Raw genomic sequence first — 22,067 nt, 5'->3', positions numbered from 1 at the left:
AGAGCTCCCATTCACTTTGAATGGGCCTCCCCAACGTTCTACGGTCAGTTATTTTTGCTTATTATATGGCTCTCTAGAATGTTGAGGGAGCTCCCATTCACTTTGAATGGGCCTCTCAACGTTCTACCGGTCCGTTATATCTGCATATTGACCGCTCCGAAGGTATAATGACCGCTGCCAATGGCAACGGGTTCACTCCGCTAGTTGTTGCGGAAGCCACGAAACGGTAGCCAAGTCATTGCTAAAGACACATTGAGAAGTTGATTTTCTCGTTTTGGCAAGTAGCCATATAATAAGCGCGATAATGTACAGAACGCCGGTCATTATCTGAAAATAATTCCCTTCAGTACGAAGCAAAACCCCTCCGCTGCGCGTCGGGGTTCTGTCCGTCCTGTCTGGAATTATTTTCCGATAATGACCGGCGTTCTATACATTATCCCTTACATAATCACCGCTCCGAAGGTATAATGACCGCTGCCAATGGCAACGGGTTCACTCCGCTAGTTGTAGCGGAAGCCACGAAACGGTAGTCATTGCTAAAGACACATTGAGATGTTTATTTTTTTTCGTTTTGGCAAGTAGCCATATAAAAAGCGCGATAATGTATAGAACGCCGGTCATTATCGGAAAATAATTCCCTTCAGGACGAAGCTAAACCCCTCCACTGCGCGTCGGGGTTCTGTTCATCCTGTCGGGAATTATTTTCCGATAATGACCGGCGTTCTATACATTATCCCTTACGTAAAGAGGGCAGTGTTGAGGGGAGGGGAGGGGAGGGGAGGAGAGGAGAGGAGAGGAGGAGGCTGCTAAGTGATTTACCTGCCATATAGTAAACCGCCTGTACAGGCTGAATGGGTTGTGGGTAAGACCAGGTTAGAAGAAAGAAATGGACTGACTTAACAGTCGTGCGGCTGTTAATGTTCAAGATGAAGCGGCAGAAGTGAAGTTGGGAAAGCAGGAGGCTGATGGTATGAATGTTAATCTCCGCAGATGTAGTTGCTGTAGGCAACAGATCATTCTAAGGCAGGCCCTTAAGGTTATTGGAGAGTAGGGGACCGGCTGAGTGGGAGAGCCTGTAAATCCCTGTCACGGCTGATGGCGTTGTGTACAGAGTGAAAAATGAACTGCTCAGGTGAAATGGGTAAATGGCTGGGGGTGAAGTAAGTGAGCCTCGTGGATTTATGTTCTTGTTTCATCTGAAAAAGAGTTTAAATGTAACCTGCTTTGTGTGTGTGACGTGTTTCAGTGGTGACCGAGACCACGGGCAGTGTGTCTGGTATCAGCATCACCTCGGAGCTCAACGACGAGCTGAACGACCTCATCCAGCGCTTCCACAACCAGCTCCATGACTCGCAGGTCAGACACACACACACACACACACACACACACACACACCCCGAGAGTGTAAATGTGTGTGTTAGTATGTCACATACTTTGACAAGGCTACTTGACATGGACACCATATTGCTGTTAAAAGCAGAATACTAATTTCACATCAAATACAGATGCTTAAAAAGCTTGCACTGTTGCTTTAAGAAACATAAAGTGATGTGTATCAAGGTCAAGGTCAACTTTATTATCCCACCAAAACAAAAGCAAAACAGCAAACACTCAAACAATAGAAAGACGAACATAGACAGACTACTTAGGTTATACCACAAGTAGAGACACATCAAACAACAGAGATTCCTAAACGTAATAAAAAAGGTAACAAAGCTTAAAAAGTTATAATACATAAATAAATAAATAAACGTTTTGAGGTAGTTGAGTTAGGGTATCAGGGTCCTACAACAGTTTGAGTCTGAGGTTTTATGAGCTGTAGGCACAAAGGACTTACTATACCTCTCTGTCCTGATTGGTCTTTGCAAGATTCTGCCATTTAACCTGTAGCTACCAACACATTTTGAGAACAGAGGATGTTCTGGGTCACTGAGGATCTGGTCTATCTCTATCTGCCATGTGGTGCTATAGTGAAGACCTAGACAGTCATACTGAAGACTGAAGGTTCTCCACTGGCACAATTCTCATGCTCAAATCATTAAGCGATTTGTATTATGCTGCTCCATTTTAGGAATGTGTTCAGTTTATTGTTTGGCTTGGACCCGTCACCCTCTTACTCAAATTTCAGGCAGCGACTTAATGCTGCTGACACTGCCAAACTAACAAGTGATAGTCTGGGACCGAGCTCTGCCCATTAACAGGCCTGTTTTCACCCCGTCTCTCTGCACCTCCAGACGAAGGCGGTGCCCGATAACCGGCGCCAGGCGGAGAGTCTGTCCCTGTCCCGAGAGGTGTGTCGCTCCAGGGTGCCCCAGCAGTCCCACGCGCAGCCCCAGACTCCCGTCTCGCCTCGTGGGGCTTCTGCCGCCCCGGCCGCCGTTTCTGCCTCTGGCTCTGGCTCTGCGTCGGCCTCTGCCGCCACCGCCAAGCTCAGCAAGCTGCAGGAGCTGCAGGACAAGAAGGAGACTATGGACAAGATCCTGCAGGAGCTGCACTCCCTCCGAGACCAGACGCTCAACAACAGCTCCTGTGAGTAGCGCCGCTGGCACCTCCTGATACAGTGCAGTGATGCTTAGCCGAAGTTAAACTTTGAGATTTTATTGATTTTTTGCCAATAAAAACACTATTCTGACCCACAAGCTCAAATCTTGGTTGTACAAAAGTGTAGAATAAGTAATTATAGCGTAATAGTATAATATTAGTCAAACCTAAACCTTGAGATTTCAATGTAGAATTAGAAACATGTAGATTTTCTACATGCTATTAGTTGGAGACACAGAATTTCAGTTTCACTTTGTCATCATGACTAGAATAGAAAATATTCTGAAATGATTTTAGTGCTTAGTGCTTTTGGATGATTTAGTAGGTTGCTATGGTTTTGTCTACAGGACAGTCATTACATTGATTTCTTGAACTTTACATCTTGGTTATGCTGTATCTTATGTGAAGCCACATGATAATTGCACACGTGGCTCTGTGGATGGTGTTTGTCGTAATACCAGCTCTGACCACCTGTGCACTCATCTATGTGTGTGTGTGTCTTTCTTTCCTTTTTTTCTTTTCTGCCTCAGGTCGGGGAGCTTCTCTCTCCTCCCCGCGGGGGTTGGGTGCAGGTGCAGGTGCAGGTGTGTCGTCCGAGCGTCCCTCCGTCCTTGGCCGGGAGGCCAACGGAGCGTGTGCAGTGCGGCAGGACTCCTACCTGGAGGACACCAGCCATCCTGCTGACAAGCTCAGGTACCGTTACGCCGGTCTCACCTGAGCCAGCAATGAGTTACCTTGACCAGACGAACTCCTTGCTACTTTACTGACCCTGCCCTTAGGGGCCAGTAAAAAGCCATCGCTTTTCTCTCTCCGGATCTCTGATCCCGATCTGTCTCCTCTGCCATGTCTGACAGGAAGCTGAAGGAGGTGCACAAGCGCCTGAACGAGCTGCGGGAGCTGGTCCAGTACTACGAGCAGACGTCGGATATGATGGTGGACGCCGTCAACGAGAACGTCAAGGATGACGACGACGACGAGGAGACCGACGGGTCGCTTTTCGAGGCGATATTCGACTCTGAGCAGGAGAACAGAGAACCCGTCACAAATATCAGGTACGAGGCTCTTTCAGCTGATTGGCAGACAAATGCACATACACAAACAAACTGATAGACATCTGCAGAGTGGACTTTAAACCACTTGACTCTTCACCCTTCTACTCTTTAATAATTGAGCACACACAAACACAGGCTCGGTTGTCGCTTTTTGTTCACTGGTCATTTGATCTGTTTGACTGTCTGCTGCTTAGAAACCCCCGGCACACGGCTAACTGGATGGACATGAACAGCCTCATTAACGGGCGCGGCGCCGGCGGCGGCAGCAACAACAGAGAGGGTCGTCTGAACACGGACTGTGAGATCAACAACCGCTCCTCCACCAACCTCAGGAGCCTCAACATCCCCTCTGCCATCGGTACGACACCTCACTACCTGAACCCCAAATAGCTGTACTTGGCACTCTATTGAAACTGAAAAAAAAAAGAACTAGAAATAGTGATGAAATTAGCTTTTTGATATAAAGGGTAAAAGCACCTGGGAGCGGTGTTGCCCAGCGTGCTAACCAGTTGGAGCTGCTGTGTCCCCTCTCATGGTGCCAGTTGATGAGTTTTTACAGCTGAGCAATGGAGACATGCCAGTCACGTTATCAGTAATGATCTTAATGGCTTACTTACGTAATGATGCACTAGCCTTAATCTCCATGTGGTGGGGAGTATATAATTATGTTCTATAATCTATAGAATAATTTAGCTTGCTGAAGGCTGGTCAGGTTATATCCCTATAGGGAGTTTCTGCTGTTGACTTTCACCTCTGCTTCACTTCTACGTAATTGTAGACAAAAACACAGCTCACAGGAAACACCTCTCAGGAAAGCACATCTGTGAAGAATGCATCACAGGTTTCTCTTCAAAGCAATCTCCGCAGCTGCAATTGATTTGATTCTTTGAAATGTGCTTTATTGGCAGCCATTAGCATACATTGCAGTCATTACATACACTGGTGAAGAACAAGCACAACGATCAATTGATTTGTAATCAGATTATCGACCACTCTTCCCTCAGAATGCCAATATAACAGAGACCGCCAGTTCAACGGCGTGAAGGATGAGCGCGATGATGACGAGGCCCTGCAGGTAGACGGCGCTCGGCGCAGGCGCAGGGACAGCGACGGCTCGGGGTCCAGTCGGCGGAGCAGCCTGGGGGTTGCGGACGAGGACACGGAGTTCGCCCAGAAAGTCCACCGCCTCCAGACCGCCAAACAGAAGCTGCGCCAGCTCCAGGAGCTGGTTGCCATGGTGCAGGTCAGTGCGTTGGATACGAGAATCACTAGAGCAACAGCTTTGGTGTTTCTTATGTCCTTTCAAAAAAAAAGAATTCCCCTTCATGTTGCAGAGATGTTTGAAAGCTATTTTTAATTTGGGTTTTTAATCATTGTTTTAGGTGTGTTATAATTTGCTCATCATGAATAAAATTGATAATGTGTTGATGAGTAGCGTCAGAGAGGGTTAAAGCGGAGTGAGAGGCACAAACGTTCGATCATTTCCGCGTTCTGCCTTCGCAAAGGGGAGGGGGGCTAAATCCCCCTTTAAGCAGACCTGTTAACATTCGAACTGAACTGCTTGCCAATCTGACAGAAATCGATATCCCACTATGACGTCTTTGCGACACGCCTCCTTAAGCAGACAGGAACTGTTTGAACTTGTCTTCCATAGAGATGCATTATGTTGCTCTATCTTGTCAGTAATTAAGGATCTTTGGTAGCGTGTTGTTATCTCCTTGCTGCTCCACTGTGCCCATCCTGATTGTGTGATGAGTAGCGTGTTGTTATCTCCTTGCTGCTCCACTGTGCCCATCCTGATTGTGTGATGAGTAGCGTGTTGTTTTCTCCTTGCTGCTCCACTGTGCCCATCCTGATTGTGTGATGAGTAGCGTGTTGTTTTCTCCTTGCTGCTCCACTGTGCCCATCCTGATTGTGTGATGAGTAGCGTGTTGTTTTCTCCTTGCTGCTCCACTGTGCCCATCCTGATTGTGTGATGAGTAGCGTGTTGTTTTCTCCTTGCTGCTCCACTGTGCCCATCCTGATTGTGTGATGAGTAGCGTGTTGTTTTCTCCTTGCTGCTCCACTGTGCCCATCCTGATTGTGTGATGAGTAGCGTGTTGTTATCTCCTTGCTGCTCCACTGTGCCCATCCTGATTGTGTGATGAGTAGCGTGTTGTTTTCTCCTTGCTGCTCCACTGTGCCCATCCTGATTGTGTGATGAGTAGCGTGTTGTTTTCTCCTTGCTGCTCCACTGTGCCCATCCTGATTGTGTGATGAGTAGCGTGTTGTTATCTCCTTGCTGCTCCACTGTGCCCATCCTGATTGTGTGATGAGTAGCGTGTTGTTATCTCCTTGCTGCTCCACTGTGCCCATGCTGATTAGGGTTGGGTATCGTTTGAATTTGAACGATTCCGATTCCGATTTCGATTCCTTGTTTCGATTCCGGTTCCTAACGATTCTCGATTCCGATTCTTGTAAGAGGCAGGGTCAAAAAAGTTTGGATATTTTAAATGAGCTAACTAACCAACGGTCTGATATTCTCCATCAATTTTAATTCTATGAACTTTTTACTTTTTATGAACTTTACTATAAATTTCTCACAGGGCTGTTTTCAACTACAATATAAATATCAAATCTATGAACTGTCGTCTTGTTGCCTCAGCTCGGTTATGCAAACACCTTCTTCGTTGGTGTTTAGCGGCTTCTTCTTCCGGTTCGCGGACTGGGAATCGATACTAGGAATTGAAATTTAACATTTTGAACGATTCCGGGAGAATTGGAAAGCTAGTCCCGGTTCCCATCGATTCTCGATTCTCGATACCCAACCCTAATGCTGATTGTGTTGTTGTTCTGCAGAGTGACGATACGGACGCCACCACCGCCAATGAGGACGAGGGGCTCCACCAGCAGCCCAACAACACCAGGGCTCCTGCACCCAAAGCCAAGAGGGAGCTCGTCCTCTCAGACCAGGCCCGGTACGCTAAACCCGCCTCAGTACTGAAACAACAACAACACACACACTGACTGTGTGTGAGTGTGTTTTCGTACGTTCGTGTGTGTGTGTGTCTGTGTGTGTGTGTGTGTTGTGTGTGATGGGCTGTGTTTGTGTTTGCTGTGGGTCGTCAGGGAGAAGCTGTATGAGGAGAAACTGAAGCAGCAGCAGCAGGAGCTGAAGCAGCTGCAGGAGGAGCGCCAGCGGCTCATGGACATCCAGGGCAAGATACAGGACCTGCAGCGGGCATGCCCAGACCTGCAGGTCAGAGACACACACACACACACACACACACACACACACACACACACACTACTCCATGGAATGAAGAACTGCCCTGGGGGGGGGGTCCTACTCTCTGTTAATCTGTAAACTCATTTGAGAAGTGTAGATGTGTGCAGCCTTTGCCTCACATGCGTTTCATAACCACTGATCATGTGTTAGTGTTGCTGTTTCATTCTCTGCATTTGTTTTGGGCGTGAGGAGTGTTTGGTTTGTAGGTGTTCTCTTGGGTGGCTTTACATTTTCTCTTTTTTCCCCATTCTGCGTGTCCAGTCGTCCGTGTCCAGCTCTGTGAGCGGGCCGGCTCTGAGGAAGATCCCGGCGGCAGCGTCCACCCCAGCCTGCGGGCCCCCTGCTTCAGCTACCTCCACCGTCCTCAAGCCCTCCCCTGAAGCTGCCTCCGACTTGGTCACTGACAACGAGGTGTGTGTGTGTGTGTGTGTGTGTGTGTGTGTGTGTGTGTGTGTGTGTGTGTGTGTGTGTGTGTGTGTGTGTGTGTGTGTGTGTGTGTGTGTGTGTGTGTGTGTGTGTGTGTGTGTGTGTGTGTGTCAGACTGTCAGTGTGTTGACATGCAATACTTGATATGCTGATATGCCCCCTACATCTTCATGACCTTGCACTTGTGTACCTACCTGAAAATGCCATTTCTGATCAATTACAACTGTTTAGATGTATGCACAGGTAACAGTGTGTTTAATGTGCATATTCAAAATCTGCTAAATGAATAGTGTAAATATATTTCCTTTTCTGTTGAAGCTGAGCCAGTGCTTTAAAGAGACCCATTCAGGCACACAGGCTTGTGCTGATCATGAGCACCATGTGTTGGGCTGTGTCTGCTGGTGTGTGCCAGCTACTTTAATGATTGATCTTGACACAAAAGCTCCGTTCTGCCAGTCACTGTGTGTGTGTGTGAGTGGACCCCTCCTAACGCTCCTCTCACGCAGTGACTGGCTCTGGCCCGGTTCAGGTGTCGCTGTGCTGTCAGAGGAATTCCAGAGTCATCGTGAAATTGGGTTATGTCCTTTATTCAGCCAGTTAAAAGAGGAGTAGTGACTACACCCCCCCACCCCTCCTCCTCCTCCTCCTTGGCTCCTGTGAGGCCGGCTAGTCAGAAGTGGGCCACTTCCTTCATTAGTTGGGAGCGCGGGGACGGGATAGGTGGAGCTTTGGAGGTGGAGAAATCACTCTCTTTACTGTGTTCTACTGCCGCACTGTAATTGGCTCTCCGTGGTTCAGATTGTTATTGGGCTCATTTTCTCGTGCGCTGTGCTCAAACTACACCTTGTTTACTTTTCCGTAGAGCTTGTTGTTGTTGTTGTGATTGGTCCTGCCTGTGTGTGTATGTGCCGAGTCTGATCTGTGGTTGGTCGGTTGTTTGGTGTGTGTGTGTCCCACCCAGCTGTGGACGGAGATGCGGCGGCACCAGATCATGCGCGAGGAGCTGCGCCAGCGCAGGAAGCACCTGGAGAGCCTGATGGCCGAGCAGCAGCGCCGCAGCGTGCTCCACGATGCCTCCTACAGGAGCGACGACGCCACTGCAGCGCTCCACGCACACCTCCCACACGCCATCAGCAGGGACGAGAGGTGAGGAGGAGGAGGAGCCCGTGGGGTGGGGGGGGGGGTGGAGAGTGGAGCTGAAAAAGTAACAGACTGCACATGGGGAGGGGGAGTGGTGGGCGGGGGTGAGGAGGATGGAGGGATATGGAGAGTGGAGCTGAAAAAGTAAATGCACTCTCACAGACTCTACTCGCATAGAAGGTGCGAAGGAGAGAAAAGGAAAAGGTGTGAAAGAGATAGATGGTAGGTGGAGGCAGAGAGAGTGGAAAAGAGAAGGTGAGAATGTTATTCAGAGAGAGAGAGAGAGAGAGAGAGAGCTGGTAGCAGTGGGGGAGGGAGAAGGAGTACTGTCCAGAATATAGAGTGAGAGAGAAAATAAATGTATTATGTACTATTGACATCATGATTGTGGTATTATTGGTGAGATTGTAGATTGTATACACTATGGTGTTCATGCTTTACACCTGTGTGATGTACAAGAGAGCAGAGGATGGCAGCACATGAAGGGGTAGTAGGGGGCGAGGGAAGAGGATGGGTGAGTGAGTGAGGGAGCACTATAGCAATGCAGAGACTGACATTTACCCTGTGGGCTACACGAGACATTAATCAAATAGATTTGCTAAGGGAACAAGCACAGTAAATACATGGGTTTGGTAAGTCGCCAGATGTGTGTAGTTTCAAGCTGTTGGTCACTTGTTCTGTGGTAGATTCTGTCGTCAATTTCCCGTACCTATGAAAGAGGATTTAGTTATGTAATAAGAGGTGTAGCTGGATTTATGCCCTCTGCACTGCATATGGAACGCCCCTAATCCTGACCTCTGTCTCACCCTCTCGTCCTCTCTCCGCTCTCCTCCTTGCCCTCCCTGCTGTCTCTCTCCTCAGGACCATGGCCACGTGGGGAGGCTCCACGCCGTGCAGACTGGATGACGAAGAGGACAGCTATGCTTCAGAGGTGGAGGCTGAGGAAGAGGAGGAAGGAGAGGACTCCGGTGAAGAGTCCAGTTACACTGATGACCTGCAGGTTTACCCCAGGAAGCAACCGTCCTACAGCAGCAAGAAAAGCAGGAACAGGTCTGTACCAAATGCACTTGCACAGACCGCATTGGTGTTTGTGTATTTTATTAGCAACTCTTTGTAAAGCATCCTTGTTTTTAGGAAATGCAGTATGTAAATAACACTATGCTTAGATAACATTATTATTATTAATAATAATATTTCATAATTTGATGTTTTAATACATAAACATAAATAATATTAAAGCAACACTAAAGCACTTTTCTTCTGTCGCACACACGCTATTTGTTTATCCAGCAAATAACAGACAAGGTAGAATATGTTGCATGATTTTATGAAAGTATGATGTATTGCGACATCGAAGCAAGTCAAATTTGTAGATTCTGATGTCTCATTTCATGACACTACCCCACCTCGTAAAGTTACATTGTGCGCTTACAGCCGATAGAGGGCCGCGAAGTGAAAGCAGAATTGCCTTTCACCCTGTTACGAGTTCAGTTGACCGCTGAAATGATTTTGGAAACATTTTTTTATGGTACAAAAAACTCTTTAGTGTTGCTTTAATACATCTCATCTCCCTGGCAGTCTGAAGGGCTCGGGGGGTTACCCGGGGGAGAGTGGGCGGAGCCAGTCCAAGCAGCAGCAGCAGCAGCAGCAGCAGCAGCATCAGGGTGAGGGCAGCAGCGGCGGGCGGCGGCAGGAGAACCTGCGGTGGGCGACGGACCTCTCGTTCACCGAGGGCACGCACTACTGGCAGGAGCAGGTCAGCCAGCTGCAGAAGCAACTGGACTTCAGCACCAGCATGTGCCAGACCCTGCTGCAGGACCAACAGGTGGGAGCAGCAGCAGCAGCATCAGCACCTCTGGTGTCTCTTCACTGGTTCACTTGTGCACAGGGCTACTCTGTCTAGTTTTATCTCTTATTGTGCATATACTTTAGTGCACTCACTGTATTTCCATAATAGGGCAGATTTTGTGCATTGAATTGATTTTTTGAGAGTGGGTATCACGTTGGATCAGAATGGTGCTTGGAACAGACGGTGACGTTCCTCTCTCTGTCTCCCTCCTCTGACGGTGTGTTTCTCCACGTGTCCTTCAGACTCTGTCCTACATGCTGCAGACGCTGATGACGGGCCCGTATAACGTGCTGCCAGGAAGCATGGCCTCGCCGCAGGTGCCCCTCATCATGCACCAGCTCAACCAGTGCTACACACAGCTAGCCTGGCAGCAGAGCAACATCCAGAGGTACACACACACACACACACACACGCGCGCACACACTAACACAGGACTGAGGCTTTCCTTGAGCAGAAATATTCAGATGTGTTTTGCATTGGGGAATGGTTTGGTGAATATCAATTTCCATGTTGTATAACGTTTGTGTGTGTGTGTGTGCGTGTGTGCTTGTGCGTGTGTGTGCCTCAGGTTGAAGCAGGGTCTGAATGAGCTGCTTCGTAAGCAGCAGCAGGAGCAGCAGCAGTCGGGGCAGCAGAAGTCTCGTGTCCAGCCGGCCTCCACGCAAGACTCCAGCACCTGCTCTCTCTCCCCCTCCGTCTTCCTGCCCTATGCCCTCAACTTGCCCGGGCTTGCCCCCTGCTCTCCTGGTAGGCCGCCACAGGATGCGTACACTTCCATACAACACATCGACTTCTTACCAGGACACGTGGTTAAACTTATGGTTATGGCTATTTGGCAGACGCCTTTGTCCTTTGTCCAAACTTAACCAAATGCATGTCACAGGGGAGCTACACCAGGCGCGTAATTGAAGTGTTCCGTTCGCGACGCGTAAAGTCCATTTTAGAGGACTGGTCTATTTTTTTCGAATGTACGCCCCACTGTCGCGTCTGGTGTAGCTACTTCCATTGATTATAGTGATTATTAACTGCTGCAGCAAACGTGTCGCGAACCGAACGCTTCAGTTACGCGCCCGGTGTAGCTCCCCTGTCAGAGCGCAGGCACACAACAGGGCAGAGGTGCAGATGCACACGTAGTCCACACACTACTTCAGACTCAGCAGTGGGGAGACTCAAGCGGAGCTTTTCCACTGCAGCATCTCTTCCTTATTTCTCTGCAGAATCACAACTTCTCTGTGGAGCTTGGCTGTGACCTCATTCGGTTGCCATGGAAACAGTGTACTGAACAGAATTTGTGTGCGGGTCACCTTGACCTAGTTAGCAGGGGCTCTCTTCCCTCAGTTAACTTATCACATGGCAATTCATTGTCCAGATCTGTGGAAGTGTTTTCAAGTTCACATGTGCATCAGCAGAACACAGAATAATAACTAATAACTTGATTGCAAATGCTTATGCTTGTATATGTGCGGACATTTACATAATTATGTGCATTTGAGACCTGTGTATTTCAGACCTGTCTCTGCTAAACTCTCTTTTTTTACAACAAAAAATGATTTTTACAATTCTACAATTAAAATCTATTAGTTAAAGCAGTCGTTTCTGTGAGTGTTTTGAGTGTTTGTTTGTGTTAAGGCCTCGTCTTTCCCCTCCTCCTAGGCTTCAACATGGCGCCCATGTTTCCCTCCGCGGCAGGCGAGTTCCCCCAGAGTCCTGCTGCGCAGGCTGGCACCTCTCAGCAGCAACAGGACCCAAACCTCTCCATGAAGACGGAGTACATGAGCTTCCCACCGCCCCTGCAGAGGTCCACATTCAACAACACGGACAACCGGTACAGTGGGTGCATGCGTGTGCTCGTGTGTGTGCATTTTTCTGTTCCGGTTTGTGGTGGTTGGGTGTGTGTATGTTAAGCACATTTCCACAGGGGCCTGTTAGGGGCTGTAGAAGGCAGAAGTGTACATCGCGTCTGCTCCTCTGGAAGAGAAGCCGCTCTACCCTGACCTCAGTTCAGGCTCAGAGACGTGATGTATGTAGGCCACAGTGAAGCCCCTAGAGAGCAGACCCAGCTCTCTCTCTTTCTCGCTTATTCTGTCTAACACGCACACACACACACACACACACACACACACACACATACACACACACACACACACACACACGTACCCTAGTAGGACTGGGACTCGTTAACTTCTGCCGATTGTAGCACCAGTCCCCAGTCCCCACCCCCCTCCTTCAGCTGATCGGCTACTGGTAGTCTACTCTGACTCTGAGGAAGATGCAGTGCATGGAAACGTCAGTCGATTGTGCTCCACAATGAAATAAGTTTATACGTGTTCCGGTCATCTCTGGGTTTAATCTCTTTGAAGTACCCCAGCCAGCTTCTCTGATCATGTGGTCCTGGACTGTGAGCACTGAAAAGGCTTGAGTGCAAGTGACACCCTTTTTACAAGTTCTGCTTTGATATACTCTATGCCCATTATCCCAGCAAAAAGTCCAACCACTACTACTGGTACTGTGAAGTAGCAAAAGTATAGATTCCTATCAGTATTGTTATTCCGCTGTGTGTTAAAAGCAGACTAGGTGTAAATGTCGGGCCCGCAGTTATAATCTGCTCCACTGAACTCCAGTGCTGACATGAAGTGGGTCACTAGCTCAGACATGACTGCTGTTTCTCTCACCCACCACCCTGTCACACCAGGTGGGATTAGTCGTGTCTGTAAGTGCTGCTGAAAACGATCAGATGTGCACCACTCATGTGTACTACTTCAGCTATCTGCCGGTGTCATTCTGTTTATCATTTGCTTGTACAGTCGTACACATGTTTCTGATAGCTATGCAAAGTAGAAGTCCTTGAATTTCAGATTGTGAAGTAAAATTAAACCGTATCAGAAATTACCCTAATCTCTTCTCTTTTCATAGTCTTGACTGTTAGTGTACCTCTACAGGGACATTGCCAGCCTATTGTCTTGCTATTTCTCCATCAAGCCAGCAGGTGGCTCTGGTCAACTTTTGCCATGTTTCATGGAAAGAGTGGGAAAGCACAATTCAAATGCTGTCCATTTACCATTATAATTTGCAACAAGTAAACACAGCCCAGTGGGTTCATGAGGTAGTCACTTGTGTCCTTTCTAAAGCCCAGTGGGTTCATGAGGTAGTCACTTGTGTCCTTTCTCTCTCTCCTCTCTTCCTGTGTGCTGATCCTCCTCAGGCCTCAGGCAGACAGCAGCCTGACGGACCCCCAGAGCCCCGGCTGGCTGAACGGCTCCCACGGCCCCCATCAGCAGCAGCATCAGCATCATCAGTCCCAGCAGCAGGCGCCGCCCCCCGGCTCAGGGGCCCGCCTCCCCCAGACGCAGCGGCCGCAGCTGCAGCAGCAGCAGTCCTACTCCCCCTCCTCGTCGCCGGTGGCGCCCAGACTGCTGCGAGCGCGTTGCTACCAGCAGCAGGACTCGCAGGAGTCGCTGAGCAGCATGCCCGACCCGGGGGACCCCACCACCGTCACCAGGACCTACCGGCCCGGCAGGAAGGCCTCCGCTCAGGCCAGCCTGGCCTCACGAGACAAAACGCCCAACGCCAAGAGCCGACGGAGGAGGGGCAAGGGAAAACATGCAGGTGTGTGTGTGTGTGTGGTTTGTGGTATCTCTTCATTTGAGAGCCTGTTTCTTGACACTACACTGATCTGTTCAGCTGTTTGTTTTGCAGGTCAGTTGGGTAGTCATAACTTTTTATTTAGAATGATGAACTTTCGTGTGTGGCAAAAACAGCACACTTTTTAATATTGATGGATATTGATTTTATTTGATTTTTCTTTCAAGCTGGTGACTTTTGTCATAGGTGACGCTTGAGCTATTGAATAGATAAAAGAAAATCCCACATCTTCCCTCTGGTCCCAGGTGTGGAGAGCGACAGTGTGTCCAGCACAGCAGACTATTTCCAGGGGAGGGAGAGGGGCAGAGCCCCCCAGGCCCCGCCCAGAGGCCACAACCAGAGTCTACTGGACAAACTCACCCAGGAGAAGCTGGACAGCAAGACCAAGAGCACCAAGCCCAACGACGTGTCATCAGGTCAGCCAGAACACACACAAGCACAGAATTGGTCATATCTGTACGACCAGAGAGGAGTAACATGGGCATGCCAGTTCCCATTAAAGCATAGTCTGCCAGATACAGAATATATTCTACACAGATATATAGTACATTAACCCATGTAGATGATGCTTTTGTTTGGATGTTCCATAATTCTGTAACTGTAAAGCTAGCTATTGATATGAGATGTGATTTTAAACGCCATTTCAGCCAAAAGCATCAAATGATATCCATGGCAGCAAGTGTTGTTAGAAACTCTTGTAGACAAGGAAATTGTTGCTAATTTTTCCTCTAATGTGTGTTAGACAGAAGGACTATATTCCATAGTCATGGAATATTTGAAGACCTAACTAGAATTGACTGGTACAGAAGTAGCTTTTTCTTAAACATTAACTCAGGCCTGAATGCAGGGCTCTATACATGTCTACATGCCCTTGAGGGAGTCATCCACCATGTGTTTGCATTAGAATCCATCCATGTGCTTTGCTGTCATCACAAGCTGTAAGAATTACTGCAGGTACTGCACCCTGGTTGTACATGCATGTCTACTAAAGGTTGCAGTTGCAAGGAAGAACCCAAATTCTGACTTCTGAATTCTTGTGTTTTCATGGTCATGTGCGTGGTTGATGTGAAGCCATTGTACATAACACATCCACTCATTGGATGCATTCTAAGCATTCCATTTTTTTTCTCATTTATTATTATTATTATTATTATTATTATTATTATTATTATTATTATTATTGCCTTGTGTTTCGAGCTTTAAGTGGGCTAAAAGACAGGCACCAAAGGCTATTCAAGTAGGGATTGTAATTCTGACTGGCATTTGAAGGCAGCATTAGAGCATTTGTAGGAGAGAAACTCTGGGCAAACACTCGCCAAAAAAAATGAAACAAAACAGATCCTGCGAAGAGTCTGTTTTCTGTTCATGTTTTGGCATCACATTTTTTTTATTTTTTTTTTATGAATTGTTTTTTGGTTTTGATATTTGTTGTTGTGCTCCTCACAGCGTATGCTTGGAGAACACCCTTCCTCTCTAACAGAATTGCATGCACTGAAGCTCCAGGTAACCACTTTTGCACCCCCGCATGTCTACGAGAACCCCCCCACCCCACCGCCCCCCGCCCTCACCCATCCAAGTTCTCCTCACCCGTCCCTCTGTTGGCTAACGTTCTCTTTTCCTCTAACAAGGCTGTCTGTTATGGGTAGAACATTTTCCATTAATGAGGCATGCCATGCACAAGATGTCCTCCACCGTCCAGGTTGTCATGGCTCTTTCTAGTGTGATCGTACTGGAGCTTGTCTCTCGCTGGATCTGTCAGACTAGAGTTCTAGAATGGTGGGAATTGCAGCTGCTGCCGTCTTTGATCTGAGCGTTACTTTTACAGGTTTTTCCCGCCTAATTATACTTTTAGAGTGTTGCTGCTGACATCTGTACATGTTGGGTTCTGTCTTTGTACCACATTACCTGGCCAAAAATCAGGACTCTTTACAGCAGGTGCCAAGAACTTTTTGACTGAAGGGAACTGCTGCCTGTCTGACTTCTGTGCATTTACCAGCTCAGAACTCGCTAGTCTCAAAATGGCACACTTAATAGAGACTTTAGATTATATATTCGACCAGTCATTGCATACATAACCTGCAATATTATACTGTTTGAACCTCTATAATCATGGCCAGAATGACTTCTGAAAATGATACTTTGCACGATGATCATTTCTCTTTGGTGCTGTTTGGAATCTGGACCCCGATCTTTGTGATGATGTGGGTTGCTGATGCGTACTCTGACTGTCCCCTTCTACGTTTCCTCCTCCTCCTCCTCCTCCGTATCCCCTTGTGTCCCGTGGTGGTAACGCTGTCCTTGCGTTGTTGATTTGAGGATCTGTGTCTGCCCCTCTGTGCTCCAGATGCCAGCAGTGATTTCTCGCTGTTCGAAGCTCTGAGGGAGACCATCTACTCTGAGGTGGCTACTCTCATCTCCCAGAACGAGTCGCGCCCCCACTTCCTCATTGAGCTTTTCCACGAGCTGCAGCTTCTCAATTCTGACTACCTTCGTCAGAGGGCCCTCTACTCATTACAGGTATGGTGAGAAGCAGACAAAATCTGTTCCATTCAATGCAAAACGTCTGTATCTGCACAGCATGCATCAATACTTTTTTAAAAACTCTTTTCAAAACATTTATTTCTTCTGTGGCTGTTTCTAGGTAATAAGAGTGTTGTAAACGTTAAAAAAAAATAAATACATATAACCCCCTTTAAGAGATTCACTCACCAGTTCTCCAGTGTAAAACATAAACGCCTGTTCTGTCTGATCTGCGATCTGTAATCTGTGATGGTGTGCTGCTGGCCTCCAGGACATCGTGACCAGGCACCTGACGGAGAAGAACGTGGCGGAGGACCAGGCTTCCTCCTTGGGGCCGGCGCTGTGGGTGGGGGGCTCCCAGTCTGAGCTCACTCCTAGTGAGAGTCTGGTCACCAGTGATGCGGTAAACACTCACGCCTCACTTCCTCTTTCTTTTGCTTCGATTTCCTCCCTTGCTTTTTGCGTCTGGTCAGTTGTTAGATATCTGATGGTCAGCTGGACTCATGGGATTGGTAATAGGCACAAGTGGTGGTATGTGTGCATGGTCGAGGAAGAGGAATAGGAAAAGTTCAAGCATGGGTAGTTCTATGTGATTGTTTTAGCTGTTTAATATCATATTAAGGAATCGGGCTGAATGGTTTTGGGAAAATATCTCTATACTGTGATTTTATTTGTGATGTATTTTTCTGTTTGTTTGTGCATCACTTCTGGTAAACCCCAAATATTTGCAAATAATCATAGTTTCGAGTTGCATGATTAATTGCAGCCTTCACAATAGTTCAGATTGCAAACTGATTAATCTTTCAGCCCTTCTAAGGGAGATGTATTACATGGCTTGAACCCAACTATTGTTTGACTTGTGTAGGAGATGTCGGAAAAGAACATGGGGCTGAAGCCGAAGCTGGCGGCCGACGGCGACTCTGTGGATGAAGAGAGCTTCATATCCACCTCCTCCAACCTGGAGCCCTTCGCCAGTGATGATCTAGGTGAGGGCAGCCGGCCAATGAAAATCCTCCAATCCTATTAGAGAGCCAATCAGAGCAGTTCTCCTGCTGCCTAATCTCCTGGGCTGCTGCAGAGCTTTGCTAATGTGCTAACGTTTTTATTCCCTCACACGTCCTGTCTCTGTCTTCCCTCGGTTTCTTAGGCTTTCATTATTTTATGCTACTCCTCTGTCTTACCCTCCGCATCTCCCTCTGTGTGCAGGTAACACAGTGATTCACTTAGACAAAGCTCTGGCCAGGATGAGAGAATATGAGCGCATGAAGCTTAAGGTGTTTAACCCGAGCAACAAAAACAGCTCTGCTGCTGACACCTCTAACACTGACCTGCCCCCACCTAGCAATGCTGCTGCTTCTGCTTCTGCTGCTGGACTACTGGAAGGTATGTGTGCGTTTGTGTGCGTGCTTGTTTCAAATGAAATATATAGCATATGTATGAAGAAACAGAGGGAATCTCCTCAACTTTAAGAACCTGACCTGTGCTGCTGGTCTTGTGAATGGGCCTGGGCCTGTCCTGTGCTGCTGGTCTTGTTATTGTGAATGGGCCTGGGCCTGACCTGTGCTGCTGGTCTTGTGTGCAGGGTCCTGTCAGGCGTCTGGAGACATGCGCTGCCCTCAAATTGACACCCAGCAGCTGGACCGGCAGATCAAAGCCATCATGACCGAGGTCATCCCCTTCCTGAAGGTTAGCCGTCAGCAGTCATCTTCATCTGATTTTAAGTAGTTGATATGAGGCCCCATACATCAAGTGGCTCCAGAGTAGATTTGGCCCTTATTCTGTGGCTGGGGAAGCAGTCCCTACAGCCTCGATTCAGAGTTAGGTTGTGATGCTTTGTAAACTCAAAATATCTGAGGTGTTGAAAGACCCATCTAGCAAGGCTTTATGCACCTATTTATGAAAAATAAAGAGTGCTTCAATCCCCCTCCTGTTTTTAAAAAGAGGTAAAGCTATGAGTTGACCCCAATGTTAGCCGCACTGACCCTAACACTGGCCTCTGCCCTGCTGCCGTCCTCAGGAGCATATGGACGAGGTGTGCTCCCACCAGCTGCTCACCTCCGTGCGCCGCATGGTGCTCACGCTCACACAGCAGAACGACGAGAGCAAAGAGTTTGTGCGCTTCTTCCACCGGCAGCTGGGCGGCATCCTCCAGGTACGACCCACATGGTGTCCTTATTGCTATATCTCCTGTAGTTTGTGTCCTTTGATTGATTGATTTATTTATTTTCATGTTTTGCACTGGTTTTCATTGGTTTGGTTTTGCCATGTGACTGTGTGTGTGTTTATATTGCGTTCATGCCTGTCCTCATGCAGGACTCCCTGGGGAAGTTTGTGGGTCGCACGCTGCAGGAGTGTGGGGAGGACCTGCTGGTGGAGATCTCCGAGATCCTGTTCAACGAGCTAGCCTTCTTCAGACTCATGCAGGACCTCGATAACAACAGCAGCAGCGGAGCCAAGAACCGCACCAAGAGAAGCCGTAGCGCTGTCTCCACCAAACACGCCAACAAGACTGAGGTTTGTTTGTATGTGTGTGTGCGCTGATAGTTTGGGACAGCCTGTGGTTTTAAATTGTATTTATTAGTTGAAAAGGAGTGGAACCAACAGCAGCCCTGGACTGAAGGTTCCGGACTTTAGAAAATTGTTTGTACTGTATCTGTATAATATATATGAGTCAGAGTGATGCTCTTACCAGATCATATGACTTAGAGTCATGATTTTGATGACTTCAGACTCGACTTGACAAGATTAGAAAATACTTCCAACTTGACTTGGACTTCCATGCTATTGACTCGAGACTTGACTCGGCCTTTGCCCCATTGACTTGCAATGACTTGTAATAACTTGTGCCAATTGTTTGTATCTTATAAAAACAAAATATATATAAATAATATGATATAAAAATATGTTATAAAATATATATAAGAACTATTTTTTGCCCATACCAAATTCAGCAGCCTCAAGTTCAAGTTTAACGTTGCACCTTCAACGCAGCGTTATTTTGCATGTAATTTAGGGTCTCTTATCTAGTATGAGAACAGAAAAGGGATGATCATCACTGAACGTGCTCCCATTTGTCGTCTGACTAAGTAGATCCTGTGATATTGTGATGGATAATCTGATCATGTGATGCAGCTCACAAACCGGTGATGTGAAGTCACACCACGGATTTCCTCCAAATTGCACATTTCCTTCACAATATTCGTAAGAGGCCTGTAGTTTCACATAGATGTTATTTATGCACTTACACACTACCGTATATGTTTCAGTTTTTAGACAATGTCTTAAGTAGGCCTGTTTGATCTTCTCCATGATGGCAAATTAAACATGACCATCCCCTGTTCTCCTATCCCTGCTCAATTTTGTTGTGTGTGTATAGGCCTACTGTGTTCAGTTTGCCATTGCTTAATTTGCCAACATTTAACATGTTTTTTTTATTATTGAAATATAAATTCTTAATATGATGTTTTTACAGTGTGTCATAATGTTTCCACTCACCCATCCAAAAATAGTCATCCCTGCAACTCACTTCCTTACTCACGCATACCTCACAGGTGTAGCCTGCCTCAAGTTGTAATGCGACAGTGACTTGTTTAGGACTTGAAACAATTAGGACTGGGACTGGACTTGGCTTTGGTAAGAGTTGATTTGGACTTACTTGAGACATCTGTCTTGACTTGGGACTTGACTTGGACTTTAAGCGTTAAGACTTGAGGCTTACTTGTTACTGGCCAAAGAGTGACTTTGTCCCGCCTCTGGGTCTGGCACTACTTGTAATGCATCTGCTGTCTCTCTGTGCATAGGGGAAAGGCACTGATGGAGAGAATACATTTTTGCCAGCGTACGGTGACCAAGACAAGGTGAGTTTTTAAACCAGCACTCAGTGTGGCTCATGTGCAACAGCTGGTATGTTTTTATTTATTTATATTTTTTAATGCAGGATCGAGATGAGACCGTGCAGGAAGGGGCCACTCACAACCTGGAGAAAGAAGAGCATTTGGAAGAGAAGGATGGACTGAGCAGCGAAGCCTCTGAAGTGGAGGAGGAAGAGGAAGAGGAGGAGGAGGATGAAGGAGAAGAGGAAGAGGAGGGGAGAGATGGAGATGGACCACGCCTTTCTATCAGTGAGCGACCTGAAATTATGAAAATTCTAGAAATATAAAGTAGTTTTTAGTTTAGTGTTTTTTCTTCTGGAATTGTCAGAGTTGTTGGGTATGATCTGTCATCTGTATCTGTATGTGTGTGGATGTGGTGCAGGCCTGTCCAAGGCAGAGACTCAGCCCTTGACCAACTATGGCAGCGGTGAGGACGAGAACGAGCTGGAGGAGATGGAGGAGTTTGAGGCTGGGCCAGTGGAGGTCCAGACATCGCTGCAAGCCAGCACCGACACCACACATGACAGCAAACAGGTGTGTGTATCTGTGAGTCCATGTGTGCGTCCAGAGATTGAGCTTTTTAAATTCTAATTGTGTTTTTTTGCTCATCATCAGTCTATAGCGCCTTTCATTGCCACTCATGTACATCTCCTCCTCCTCCTTCTCTTCCCCTTGTTGTGAACGCAGTGCAATGGAGTGCTGCAGAACAGCACCAGTCCAGATCATGACGCCTCTGAGGCCAATGAAGGTAAGAGCGAGGAGCCCTGTTAGCTTGTTAACGGTCCTAAAGTTGCCTGTAAAGAAACACGAAGACCAGTTCTTATGCTAAGGAGCCATAAATGTATGCAATGTGTAAAGCCGTGCTCCCCTCACCACCATTGTCCTTTTCCCAGCCAAGAGCACCAAGTCCGAGTCCATAGAGGTGATGGACTCCCCGGAGGAAGACCGCGGGAGCGGGCTCTCTGGAGCCGAGCCAGAGGCCCAGGGTGAAGCCGAGAGGAGTGAGGTGCCCTCCGTCCCCGTCACCGTCAACGGGCAGGGAGGCTCCCAGGGCTCCAGTTCCGGAACCCCCGACACGGAGTCCCCCGTCATGATCAGTGTGGACGTACGTTACACTTCTCGCTACTCACTGCTGTTTTCAACATTCAGATCATGGTGATTAGTCTGCCTACATGATTTGGAGTTGCATTAGAAGCTGACTGTCCTCTGCTCACAGGAGGTGGGATCAGGAAACACTAGCCAGAAATCTGACGAGGATGACTTTGTGAAGGTGGAGGATCTGCCACTACAGCTCTCTGTAATGTCTGAGGTGAGTGGGACAGGGTCTACCTGAGTTACACACACACAAATGCGCGTGCACACAATGAAGAGAGAGAGAATGCATGAGATCTGTGTCCTGTTTCCTCAGGAGGAGCTGAGGAAGAGGATCACGGAGGAGCAGCATAACAACAACCTGACAGCGGAGCTCCTCAACGGCAACACCGAGGGCCTCACGGGGCTCATTGGTGATGGCCTGGCCCTGAGAGAACCTGGTACACTAACTACTGCTACTGCTGCTACTGCTTCATCTCACGCATTATGAATGCTGTGTTATAAACACTAGTCATTTCCTGTGTATTAGCCGCATTGTGTATAGGCCGCAGGACAGTGTTTTATGTGAGTTAAAAGACACAAAACCATACTAATGCCATATCAACTGATTCCTTGTATTAAGCTCATAGCTGAAGAAGTTTTGCAAAATCAATGTAAAAGCAGCG

General features: G+C 47.7%; 1 protein-coding gene across 7 annotated transcripts in view; it reads left to right on the top strand.

Annotated features, from left to right (window-relative positions):
* The window catches only part of pcm1 (pericentriolar material 1), a 35,727-nt gene that overhangs the window by 12,516 nt on the left and 1,144 nt on the right, over nt 1–22,067 (top strand). For 5 of the 7 annotated variants that reach the window (XM_062522772.1, XM_062522804.1, XM_062522796.1 and 2 more), the window contains 32 exons: nt 1,247–1,356; nt 2,235–2,529; nt 3,072–3,234; nt 3,396–3,593; nt 3,788–3,951; nt 4,598–4,836; nt 6,432–6,550; nt 6,702–6,831; nt 7,123–7,272; nt 8,249–8,433; nt 9,289–9,477; nt 10,006–10,252; nt 10,519–10,664; nt 10,845–11,023; nt 11,930–12,101; nt 13,479–13,882; nt 14,164–14,334; nt 15,365–15,421; nt 16,263–16,435; nt 16,710–16,841; nt 17,304–17,424; nt 17,645–17,821; nt 18,021–18,124; nt 18,456–18,590; nt 18,752–18,952; nt 20,239–20,295; nt 20,376–20,559; nt 20,693–20,844; nt 20,998–21,058; nt 21,204–21,415; nt 21,527–21,619; nt 21,719–21,842. In XM_062522772.1, coding sequence (XP_062378756.1) covers nt 1,247–1,356; nt 2,235–2,529; nt 3,072–3,234; nt 3,396–3,593; nt 3,788–3,951; nt 4,598–4,836; nt 6,432–6,550; nt 6,702–6,831; nt 7,123–7,272; nt 8,249–8,433; nt 9,289–9,477; nt 10,006–10,252; nt 10,519–10,664; nt 10,845–11,023; nt 11,930–12,101; nt 13,479–13,882; nt 14,164–14,334; nt 15,365–15,421; nt 16,263–16,435; nt 16,710–16,841; nt 17,304–17,424; nt 17,645–17,821; nt 18,021–18,124; nt 18,456–18,590; nt 18,752–18,952; nt 20,239–20,295; nt 20,376–20,559; nt 20,693–20,844; nt 20,998–21,058; nt 21,204–21,415; nt 21,527–21,619; nt 21,719–21,842 — 5,244 coding nt within the window. The remainder of the gene's footprint in view (nt 1–1,246; nt 1,357–2,234; nt 2,530–3,071; nt 3,235–3,395; nt 3,594–3,787; nt 3,952–4,597; nt 4,837–6,431; nt 6,551–6,701; nt 6,832–7,122; nt 7,273–8,248; nt 8,434–9,288; nt 9,478–10,005; nt 10,253–10,518; nt 10,665–10,844; nt 11,024–11,929; nt 12,102–13,478; nt 13,883–14,163; nt 14,335–15,364; nt 15,422–16,262; nt 16,436–16,709; nt 16,842–17,303; nt 17,425–17,644; nt 17,822–18,020; nt 18,125–18,455; nt 18,591–18,751; nt 18,953–20,238; nt 20,296–20,375; nt 20,560–20,692; nt 20,845–20,997; nt 21,059–21,203; nt 21,416–21,526; nt 21,620–21,718; nt 21,843–22,067) is intronic. The other 2 variants (XM_062522788.1, XM_062522813.1) reach the window with 2 other exon arrangements.

Source organism: Sardina pilchardus, chromosome 2 (assembly GCF_963854185.1).
Source record: "Sardina pilchardus chromosome 2, fSarPil1.1, whole genome shotgun sequence".
NCBI lineage: Eukaryota > Metazoa > Chordata > Actinopteri > Clupeiformes > Clupeidae > Sardina > Sardina pilchardus.
The sequence above is the reverse complement of the archived record's forward strand: the minus strand, read 5'-3'. Positions and strand labels throughout refer to the sequence as shown.